The sequence below is a fragment of the Schistocerca gregaria genome, chromosome 8 (assembly GCF_023897955.1).
Source record: "Schistocerca gregaria isolate iqSchGreg1 chromosome 8, iqSchGreg1.2, whole genome shotgun sequence".
Taxonomy (NCBI): Eukaryota; Metazoa; Arthropoda; class Insecta; order Orthoptera; family Acrididae; genus Schistocerca; species Schistocerca gregaria.
Window position 1 is genome coordinate 390,926,993 of NC_064927.1, and position 12,724 is coordinate 390,939,716.

Sequence of the window (12,724 nt, forward strand, 5' to 3'; positions counted from 1 at the left end):
TTCCTTTTCCTACTGTCAAATTCCAGTCACCCATGACTATCAAATTTCCATCTCCTTTCACTACCTGAATAATTTGTTTTATATCATCATACATTTCATCAATTTCATCATCATCTGCAGAGATGGCGGACAGTGTAGAAGTCGTAGTAAGTGACTCCGGGAAAAACGTTTATTTTTCGAGTATAAAGTGTAATATGTGTTTAGAAAAAGTCATAAATGGTATTAGGCTGTGTTCAACGACTCAAAAGTGGATACATTTAAAGTGCTTCGCACATTGTGAAACGGAAAGCCCACTATGTGAATGTGGTGTAATACACTGTGATGTGCGATGGAAGTCATTAGCAAAACGTGCCGCTATACGGGAAGAAAATGTACTGTTTACATTGGAACAGGACCTTTTGATAGCGAAAAGACGCTGGAAACAATTATAAGTGACATTAAAAAAGAGCAAAACAATTAAAATCAACGGTGTACTAGGCCTAAAATAAGGTATACAAATCAAAACAATAGAAATTATGAAATTGAAACATCAAATAATTTTGAAACGTTAGTAAGTGCCGAAGATGCTTTCAAACAGCTGAAAACTACGAAAGAATTTACGGCTACAAAGAGTGTTTCAAAAGAAAGTCCTCTACGAAATAATTCATTAGGTGTGAAAAATGTGATGGACGAAATTTTTATTTTTTCAGACAGCCACGGAAAAGGTTTAGCTAGTATAATGGCATACAACCAATCAAATTACAAAGTAACGGGAATAACGAAGCCTGGCACCCCTTTGCGTGAAGTATTGAAAGATTGTGAGACCTTAGTTAAAAAAGGCTCGATATGTGTCATAATCGGCGGAGGAAACGATGTATACAAGAATGAGAGCAGCAGGGCGACTAGAGCGCTGAAAGAAACCTTGGAAAAAGTACCACACTCTAGAGTGTTTGTGCTAAACATCCCACACAGGCACGATTTGCTGGAGTTTTCGTGCGTAAACCAAGAGATAATTAGTACAAACAGAAAAATCAAAAAAATCTGTAGTAGCTTCAATAACGTAACATATGTTGAGGCCACAGTTTCAGTTAGAAGCCATTTCACAAAGCAAGGTCTACACAGAAACAACTTTGGGAAAACAGTGATGTGCAAAGAATTACTGGAAGCAATAAAATACTCAAGGCAGTCAAATAGCCATAAACTAATCCTAATGCCATGTCAAAATGAAGGAAAGGAGAAACTAATTGATGCAAGAGTGGAAACAGCACTAACTGCTCAATCAATAACAACAGTCGTACCAAAAACAACTGCAGAACTACCAGCAGCTGCACCAATAACAAGAGAAGAATCTTCAGTAGCTGCACTAACAACAACAGCAGAATCATCAGCAGCACCATCACCAACAGTTGAATCAACAAAAGGAGCAATAGTGGAAACAGCACTAACTGCTCAATCAATAACAACAGCAGTACCAAAAACAACTGCAGAACCACCAGCAGCTGCACCAATAACAAGAGAAGAATCTTCAGTAGCTGCACTAACAACAAAAGCAGAATCATCAGCAGCATCATCACCAACAGATGAATCAACAAAAGAAGCAGAAGTAGCAGCAGTAGAACCAGCATCAGGGACAAAACTAACAGCAACAGCAACCAGTCATCAGGCAGATCCTTCATCACCTCTAGTACTGACAGAAGTGGAATCCTTGATACTACAAGCAATGCCACCACCACCACCCCCCTCAACTAAAACAACAGCAACTGTGGACTCGACAACACCAGCTGGCAAGAAAGTGTCATCTGCAACACGTGAGTCCAGCAGGAGGAGGAAAGTGAGTAACCGAAGCAATGATTTTTTATGGACAAGCATGGCAAAATCAGTCCTTCCGTAAAACTAATAATCACACATCAAAATATGTGTGTGTGTGTGCGAGTGTACACCTCTCCTTTTTTTCCCCTAAGGGAAGTCTTTCCGCTCCCGGGATTGGAATGACTCCTTACCCTCTCCCTTAAAACCCACATCCTTTCATTTTTCCCTCTCCTTCCCTCTTTCCTGACGAAGCAACTGCCAGTTGCGAAAGCTCGTAATTCGGTGTGTGTGTTTGTGTGTTTTGTTCATGTGCCTGTCTGCCGGCGCTTTCCCGCTTGAAAAAAAGTCTTGGAATCTTTGTTTTTAAAATATTCAGTCACTTAGAAATAAACTGTTAAATGTAGAGGCATTATTAAGAACTGTGAACAATCCATCTATCATATGTGTTACCGAACACTGGCTTAAGGAACATGAAATACCTCTTTTCAATCTAGAAAACTATACAGTAGCTTCATATTTCAGTAGGACAACCCATAAAAATGGAGGTAGCTGCATTTATGTGCAAAATGGGCTACTGGATGTGGTAAAAAGTAGAGCAGATTTATGTAAGTTAAGTATTGAAAAAGAATTTGAATGCTCTGCCATTGAAATTGTGCTTTCTGATCTACGATATGTAATCATTAATGTTTATAGATCACCTGACAGTAAATTAATCACATTTTTCAATAGCTTAGATAAAGTATTAAGCAAGGTTATTAAGTCTAAATGCAAACTAATACTTTGCGGGGACTTCAACATTGATTACCTCAAGGATTCTAAACATAAACAAGAACTCCAATCAATATTCACATCTTTCAACATGCACAACACAATCAAAGATCCGACTAGAGTTTCTGCTAACAGTGCCACTTCAATTGACTACATTGTCACAAATATTCAATCAGAGAATTATACTGTAAACATTGCTGAAAACAATTTATCTGACCATACTGAACAAATAATTACCATAAATCAAAACCTAAAGGACAGAAAGTATAATATTAAGTACCAGCCAATACACAAAGAAAACATAAATAAGTTTACCACCAATCTGGCTAAGGATGGTTGGACTGAACTACTAGATAAAAGCAATGAAAACAATGCTAGTATTTTTATAACAAAGTACTGTGAATACATCAATGAGGCTTTCCCCTACAAAAACAAATGTGTCTTTAGTAAAACAAAACAAAATAACTGGATAAGCAGGGGCATTATGGTATCCAGTAATAGGCTCAAAGAGCTGCATGGATTAGTTAAGTACAAAACAGAGGGTTCAAATCTTAAGATGTATTATGATAGGTACAAAAAAATATATCAAAAAGTCATAAAATGTGCCAAGAAAAAGGCTATTGAGAAGGCCATCAGCCTTTCAGAAAATAAGGCTAGGACAGCATGGCAAATCTTAAATGAAGAAACAGGTCATAGAAGGAATAAAAAGGACTGTCCCAAAGAAATTAGATGGAATAACACCTTAATAAAAAGCCCAGATGCCATAGCAAATGTCTTTAATAACTACTTTGTAAATATCTGCAAGCATATGACAGACAATATCAGAACTTCAGCAAATAATGCTTTAAATGGGTTAAAGCTGAATAATCAATCATTAAGTAATTCAATCTACCTGTTTCCTACGAGTGAAACAGAAGTAATTAGAGTCATAAACAACCTGAAAAACACTAAGACACAGGATGTTTACGGGATCTCAAATATGCTGGTGAAACTGTCTTCTACCTTTATAGCTAAGCCACTTGCTAAATTATTCAACGAATCAATGGCAGAGGGGGTGTTTCCAGAAAGCCTGAAAATAGCAAGATTAATACTGCTATATAAAAAGGTTGATGCAAAAGAACCAGAAAACTACAGGCCTGTGAGTATTTTACCAATAATAGCAAAAATTTTTGAACGTATTCTGCACAACAGGTTGATGAAGTTCTTCACAACATACAAAATATTATCCAGAAGTCAACACGGTTACCAGAAAAACAAGTCCACCACTACTGCTACAAAGGAACTTATTGACTATGTGCTAGATGCTTTTGACAGGGAAGAAACTACAATAGGGATATTCTGTGACCTATCCAAAGCATTTGACCTAGTAAATCATGAATTGCTTCTGCAGAAATTAGAATTCTATGGGATCAGAGGCACGGCACTTGACTTATTGAGTTCATATTTGACAAATAGATATCAGAAAGTGGAAATATCTGATGAAAAAGGAAATACATTTTACTCTGACACACAGAAAATTACACATGGTGTACCACAAGGAAGCGTGCTTGGGCCACTACTCTTTTTGATTTATGTAAATGATCTCCCCAGTGGCATCCAAAATAAGGCCATCCTCTATGCTGATGATACCAATATTGTGATAAAGGGTGAAAACTTAGAAGAATGTGCTCTAAACACTGAAGGGATTCTTTGTTATCTTGATACTTGGTTCTGCAACAACAGATTAGTACCAAATTACAAGAAAACTAATTTTATCTGTTTCAAAAATAACAGACCCAAACAAAATTTGATAGGATTAAAAATCAATGACAACAGTCTTGAACAAGTAACAAGTGCGAAATTTTTAGGTCTCTACATAGATGACAAACTGTCTTGGTCAGAGCACATCAATGCTGTATGTCATAAGCTTAACTCGTTTTTTTTTGCAATTAGGAAGCTAAGTGAAATTGTTAATGTGGAAACTCTGATAAAATATTACTTTGCACAATTCTATTCCATTATGTCCTATGGAATTGAGCTTTGGGGGAGTGCATCAAATATGAAAAAGATCCTTATTATACAAAAAAAGGCAATCCGCATAATGACAAGACAAAAGTGGCGAGCCACTTGCAAACCAAAATTTAAAGAACTAAATATCCTAACGGTAGTAAATGTCTACATCTACAGAATTCTAATACTCACTAAAAAACACATTAATCTCTACCAAACGAACGAACAGGTACACCAATATGAAACCCGGAATTGCTGGAAACTAAGGGCAATTCAGCATCGGACCAGCCGATATGAGAAAGGGACTACATACATAGGAATGCGCCTCTATAACTGTCTACCAAATGTCATCACAAAAGCAGAGAGCATAAATGAATTTAAAAAAGGTATTAAACCAATACTGACAGAAAACCCATTCTATACTATACAGGAATACTTTGATTACAGCAAAAGTATGAATAAATAAGGTATGATAATAAACTTGTATAATTGTAGACTATCATGATTACTAACTTAGGTGATTTTAACATGTGTTATTATTAACTTTTTATAATATTGTTAATTTGAAGCTGTATAAGTAAACCCTTTTCATTCAATAAAGGGATATTTCGACTACAGCAAAAGTATGAATAAATAATGTATGATTATAAACTTGTATAATTGTAGACTATTATGATTATTAACCTATGGGATTTTAACATGTATCATTATCACTTTTTATAATAGTATCAATTTGAAGATGTATATGTGAAATTGTAATGTATTCTCAACTTCAATGTAAAACATGACAATGCCTATATGTAAAGATACAACATGTATCAAATGTATTACATCAAATGGCTGCTGAATAAATCAATCAATCAATCAATGAAGCTAGTTGGCATATAAACTTGTACTGCTGTAGTAGGGGTGGGCTTCATATCTATCTTGGCCACAATAATTCATTCACTATGCTGTTTGTAGTAGCTTATCCATACTCTTATTTTTTTTATTCATTATTAAACCTACTCCTGCATTACCCCTATTTGATTTTGTATTTATAACCCTGTATTCACCTGACCAAAAGTCTTGTTCCTCCTGCCACCGAACTTCACTAATTCCCACTATATCTAACTATAACATGTCCATTTCCCTTTTTAAATTTTCTAACCTACCTGTCTGATTAAGGGATCTGTCATTCCACACTCCGATCCATAGAACGCCAGTTTTCTTTCTCCTAATAACGACATCCTCTTGAGTAATCCCCACCCGGAGATCCAAATGGGCACCTATTTTACCTCTGGAATATTTTACCCAAGAGGACGCAATCATCATTTAATCATACAGTAAAGCTGCATGCCCTCGGGAAAAATTACGGCTGTAGTTTCCCCTCGCTTTCAACCGTTCGCAGTACCAGTAAAGCAAGGCCGTTTTGGTTAGTGTTACAAGGCCAGATCAGTCAATCATCCAGACTGTTGCCCCTACAACTACTGAAAAGGCTGCTGCCCCTCTTCAGGAACCACATGTTTGTCTTGACTCTCAACAGATAACCCTCCATTGTGGTTGTACCTACGGTACGGCTATCTGCCTCGTTAAGGCAAGCAAGCCTCCCCACCAACGGCAAGGTCCATGGTTCATGGGGGGGGAGGGGGGGGGTTGATGATGATGCAGTCAATTTACTCTCTAACTAATGGGACAAGTGGAATTCATTAGTGCTGTCAGTGTCATCACCTCACACAAACAAGTATGATGCAGTGAAGTTTGCACTCCTACACTGCCTTTTCTTGTACTCCTGAACAGCAAGTACAGGAGGCTATGTGGCACCTTGCGCAAGAAGAGTTACAGTGCCTCCAGTGGTGAATAATGTGGAAAGATTATATATTGTTAAATATTTTTACTCGTAAGATGGATTCACACTAGACAGAATGTCACTGTCGTGTTGAAAGATTCTCCTTTGCAACTCAAATGGTGACATTCACACATGATGTCAATGGAATGCCATCGACACAACACGTCTCTTTATGTCAAGGGTTCTGGATGTTTTGAAGGGCCATTGACAGGGTCACATGATATTTCCCTGTTGCTGCCAGCAAGTAGCGCCCCCATATCCCATATTTGTTTTGTTTAGTTCAGCAAAACGGCCCATGTAGACATGTCTTATGCAAACCACCACCTTCTGCCATGGTGATATTGGATGCCTAAACCTTGAATTTCTCTTCGTAATTTTTGTGTCTTGCTTAACAGGTAAAACAACTATTGTTTAGGCATTTTGAAATATTTATGGAATGATGACTCCTCCTGTTTCAGCTACTCGTGAAGAACATCAAACTCTCCTTGAGTGTCGTGATTTTTTTAACTTTTTTTTTTTTTTTTTTCCTAACACAGACTCTTTTTGCTCTTTGTTCCTCTACATCAAGTGCAATAGCGATCATTGCATACTGATTTAAACTGGATTTGAACATTTTATGATGATCTACCATGAACTACAAAGTTGCACTTCTGATGAGTATTTTATGAGCCAGCTTTAATGTCATGATGTTCTTTCGATATTGATGTGCCATGTAGTGTGAGAGCTCAGGAATTCACCTGACCGTCGACACTCAAAAACATGATGGTTACATGACATGGACATTCCAACAAGTGTAAATCTACCTATAGCCAACCAATTCAGATGCCGTGTTTCTTCATATCTGATAAAAGAAGATTCCAAGTTTTACGTAGTGGGTATACATTATCACTGTTAATTATATTATCCATTAGTCTGACTTTGACAGATTTTTTTAAAACACAATCCCAGTAACGTGAGGCATATGGAACCACTTGTGTCTCACTGCTTAGCATTGTATTTCCCTCTGTAAGATAGGGCTCGGCCACAGGCAGATTTGTCAACTTGTAACAATCGCGTATTGCAATGTTGTTCAACATATCTGTAATTGGCAGTACGAATAGTTTGGCCAATGTATATTTTACCACACTCACATGGTACAATGCAAACACCAGACTCCCTCAAATCTAAATCGTCCTTAACAGAGCCAAGAAGTGCTCGAATCTTAGCTGACTGACAGAATACACAGCTGATTTCAAACTTGCAACAATGTGAGCTTGCTTCACAATGGCCAGCTGTGACAAACAGAATGCCACTCCATGCACGCAACCTGCTGCATCTATGACCTGGACTTCATAGGCCACACCATACACAAACGCAGGATGTCACTAATCACTTCCAGCTGGCTGCAGCAAATGAGGAACTCCCTCCTCCTCTCTACATGTCACCACACCAGCCTCAGTTCAGTGCTTGCCACAATCACTGCCTGACAACAACGCACACCTCAAGGTCAGTAAACCACTACCTGGAGTGTTAGTAAACAGTGCACTGTCCTTGGCCACTGCCTGCAGCAGGGCTAATATGTATGCAGTACATGATAGTACAATGCATAGGACTGATAACAGGCAGTCCTTCCATCACACGTAAACCTTGCCATCTGTGTCCGGCAGAGCTACAACTAAAAACACCATTCACAAACTGTTACAAGCAAGAATTGTCCACATGTCCAGTATCCCTGAGCATCACAAATTTAACTTATTCTCAAGAAAGATGGCACAACAAGAGTCTGTGGCAACTACAGGGTTCTTGACTCTAGAAAAATCTGAGAGAGATATCCTGTCCCAAAGCCCCAAGACTTTACGCATGCACTCACAGGTACAATAATCTTTAGTGTCATCAGCTGCAATTGCACACATCTACAGATTTTGATGCCTCCTGACAATATAGAAAAGACTTCCATTGTACCAACATTCAGACTGTATGAATACCTCTTTGTCTTGTGGCTCAAAGAATCCTGCACAAAGGTGGCAGCAGTTCATTGACAGCCTCCTCTGCTGCCTCCCATTTTATTAAACCTATCTTGATGACATTGGTTTTCTCATGCTTGTCAGAACAGCACACACTTCACATAGAACAAATTCTAGCAGCACTGCAGCAAGGTCTTGCTATCATCAACGATGTCAAGTCAAAGCTACATATGTTGGAACTAACATTTCTTGGTCACATACTAAATGCATTGGGCATTAAGCCCATCACCGAATGAATTGTCATTGCTTCTTCCTGAAACTTACCACGACTTACATCGTTTCCTTGGGATTCTCAATTTTTATTGCAGTGATCTCCCACATGTTGCCAAGCTCCAGTATCCCTTTACAGGTGCCTCATCAAGCAGGGTAAGAGGAAAATGAATTGGACCATGGGTATATCTGAAGCATTCCATAAAGCTAAGAACAACTTATTGCAGGCCATCACTCTGTCAAAATATTGATCCTGTCTCCACATACCCTTCACCACGAGAAAAGAACAATCTTTGGACTTTGCAGACAGGGTGTAGTGTGATCTGAGTCTTGATCTGAGGCAGTCACATGTGTTTATGTTGGCTAATAAAGTTTACATAGTTGTAGCCACTACAATTAAAATATCCACGGGCGTACTGCCGGTCTATAGTGTCCAACGGGCACAATATTTCGGTGATCAAACATGTCGCCATCATCAGGTGAACTGAGCTCCTGTGAACGTGCCGGCACGGAGATCCGTACGCTATGGGTGCTCAGGGGGAACTGGGTTCAGTCGCGGTGGCGGCCAATTTAAATACCCTCCACCCGCGGCGCGCTCCCTCCGCCGTCCGCGCCCCGCGCCACGGTAGTGCGGTGGAACAGATTACGACGGCGTCTGAGATGACGTCAGTGTGATGGCTCTGTCCACCCGTTTGACACTATAGACCGGCAGTACACCCGTGGATATTTTGATTATCAAATACGCCGGGAGAAACTCAAGAATCACAGCCACTACAATTGTTCCTCATGATCATCATAAATACTGGTGCATACTATGATCTACCTACAACTTATAGTTTAGGCTTTTTCTTCATTACTGTGTGTGCAACTGCATTGTAATGATTCATCTTTGGACTTGTAATAATACAATATTCTTGAATCAGCGGTTTCCATTTCATATAAGTACTCCACACAAACACATAAATCATAATGCAGTAACTATCAGAAGCAATATGAACAACAACAAAAAAAACTTTTTGTATGTCATCGAAACAACTATAAGGAGCAATGAAAAAGTTTCCATTTGCAGGTATTGCTGGTAGGGGAAAAGCTTGTACCTTGGGATGGTTTTTACATTCTTATTTTCTATAGTATACATTTTTATACCAAATTTGAAAATTTAGCCCATCACAGGCAGCAGCTGGACAAACAGCAGTGTAATCTAGCTCCAATAATTACATCATTACTAACCAATAAAGACTTCAGTGGTACTTGTCCCAACATACAACCTATGGTTTCATCTTGCGACAATGGTGGTTCTGCTAGGGACACAACAAAAATTTTCAGTTTTTAATTTAATGAAAGAAAGCCTCATACTGAATTTACTTTATTAGATCCAAATACAAACGTTATTTTACCATAAAACAAGAGGTAGTGGGAATAAAATATTGAATGAGTGAAACCCACAATGCACCACTGGAATTGGTAGTTCTTTCACTGTGCTACTGTGATTAACAGTGCTGATGTCCTTAACATAAGGAATACAAAAGGAGTGCTTTGCTTCCTAAAGAATTTCACAGTTACATCTTGTTCTGTATTTTCTAAAACTATTCCGGCATAGTAAATGTGAGATCTGCCACTTATGTCAAATTTGACTTAAACCCAGCTACCATGAGAACAAGAAAGTGTTCATTTTTCAGGTGGAAAAATGGCTGAGAAATCTTCTTCAGAAGAGGAATCAAACATACTATGTCCACAACTACTGGCAAGTTCAGGAAATCATCATCATCAGAAGAAGAAGAAGAAGAAGAAGAAAGGTAGATGAAAACTCCTTTGCACATTTAGTGGCATCTTTCTTCGGGCAAGCTTCTTTTTCTTATTTTTCTCCTCTTCAATTCTTTGTTTTTCTGATGTATCAGTAACAATTGTACACCTTCCAGGTTTTCTTACTCTACCAGAAGTCCTCCTTGAAGGTACTCTTGGGAATGGACAAATGGTTGCAATGAAGGACTGCTTGCCAAAGGCATTTCTTCTCTGTTATTTTCATTCTTGTGTGGAGCATCTGGTGAATGGATTTCACCAGCTCCTTTAGGATTTGGCCTGTTTATCATTCCTGCAGGTAATAATTCATCATCTCTGTGCACTTCTTCATTGAATGACCAGATGCCAGTAACACTAAAACCTGCAGTTACATTGTTTGAAGTTAAAACCAGAGAATGTGCCCTGTCCACTTGTGCAGAAACAACATAAATTGTCTTCCTAGGGTTTTTGAGCATTCAATCCTTGCTTGCATTATAAAAGTGTGTCTTCATGGGACCAAAGACAGTCCTGTCCAATGGCTTGTAATTTGTGGCTAGTATGGGGGATGGAGTCAAAAAGATGATACCATTATCCTTTTCCAGGTTCACTACTTCCAGTGATAGATGACTTTCACAGTAGTCCATAATTAGTGATACTTCACTGTTGTTATTGTGCTCTTCGGTACACAGATTGGTTTGATGCAGCTCTCCATGCTATTCTATCCTGTGCAAGTTACTTCATCTCTAAGTAACTACTGCAACCTACATTCTTCTGAATCTGCTCAGTATATTCATCTCTATGTCTCCCACTATGTTTTTTACCCACCACGCTTCCCTCCATTACTAAATAGGTGATCCCTTGATGCCTGATAAAATGTTCTCAGCCGATCCCTTCTTCTAGTAAAGTTGTGCCACAAATTCCTCTTCTTCCCAGTTCTGTTCAGTGCCTCCTCATTAGTTATGTGATCTAACCACCTAGTCTTCAGCATTCTTCTGTAGTACCATATTTTGAAAACTTCTATTTTCTTCTTGTCTAAACTATTTATTGCCCATGTTTCACTTCCATACAAGCCTACACTCCATACAAATACTTTCAGAAAGGATTTCCTGACACTTAAATCAATACTTGATGTTAACAAATTTCTCTTTTCCAGAAACACTTTCCTTGGCGTAGCCAGTCTACATTTTATATCCTCTCTACTTCGACCATCATCAGTTATTTTGCTCCCCAAATAGCAAAACTCATTTACTACTTAAAGTGTCTCATTTCCTAATCTAATTCCCTCAGCACCACACTACTTGATTAGACTACATTCCAGTATCCTTCTTTTGCTTTTGTTGATGTTCATCTTATATCTTCCATTCAAGACACTGTACATTCCATTCAGCTGCTTTTCCAGGTCCTTTGCCATCTTTGACTTGTCTACTTTGTCTCATTTCCTAATCTAATTCCATCAGCACCACCTGATTTCACTATGTTTTGGAAATTTCACAAAAAAATCGGCATTGGACCAACCACTAGAAGCAGCCATACAAAAAGTGCCAGTCAGTACAATGTTTAATATGTGATCCTTGTAATGAACCCTTGGAAATACGCTGAAGGGCCAAAGAAACTGGTATAGGCATGTGTATTCAAATAGAGAGATATGTAAACAAGCATAATATGGCATGCAGTCCGCAACACCTATATAAGATGACATGTGTCTGGTGCAGTTGTTAGATTGGTTACTGCTGCTACAATGACAGGTTATCAAGATTTAAGCAAGTTTGAATGTGGTGTTATAGTTGTAGCATGAGCAATGGGACACAGCATCTCGAAGATAGTGATGAAGCAGAGATTTTCCCATGAGTCCACTTCACGAGTGTACAGTGAATATCAGGAATCTAGTAAAACATCAAATCTCCAACATCACTGCGACTGGAAAAAGATCCTGCAAGAATGGGACCAATGATGACTGAAGAGAATCGTTTAACATCACAGAAGTGCAACCCTTTTGCAGATTGCTGCATATTTCAATGCTGGGCCATCAACAAGTGTCAGTGTGAGAACCATTCAATGAAACATCATTGGTATGGGCTTTTGGAGCCTACTCTTGTACCCTTGATGACTGCATGACCCTGTAGAAAGCCTCGCCTGGCCCCATCAACACTGATATTGAACTGTTGACTGGAAAAATGTTGCCTGGTCGGACGAGTCTTGTTTCAAATTGTATCGAGTGGATGGACGTGTATGGGTATGGAGACAACCTCATGAATCCATGGAGCCTACATGTCAGCAGGGGACTGTTCAAGTTGGTGGAGGCTCTGTAATGATGTGGGGAATGTGTAGTTGGAGTGTCTAGATATGACTGTGACAGGTG

At 38.8% G+C, this 12,724-nt stretch overlaps 1 protein-coding gene across 1 annotated transcript; it reads left to right on the forward strand.

The window, feature by feature from the left end:
• The first annotated feature begins 1,189 nt into the window (after nt 1–1,189).
• On the forward strand, nt 1,190–10,390 carry LOC126285212 (uncharacterized). Its single transcript, XM_049984515.1, has 2 exons — nt 1,190–1,787; nt 10,266–10,390. Exons 1-2 carry the CDS (start codon nt 1,190–1,192, stop codon nt 10,388–10,390), a joined length of 723 nt encoding a protein of 240 aa, XP_049840472.1.
• Nucleotides 10,391–12,724: the final 2,334 nt, after the last annotated feature.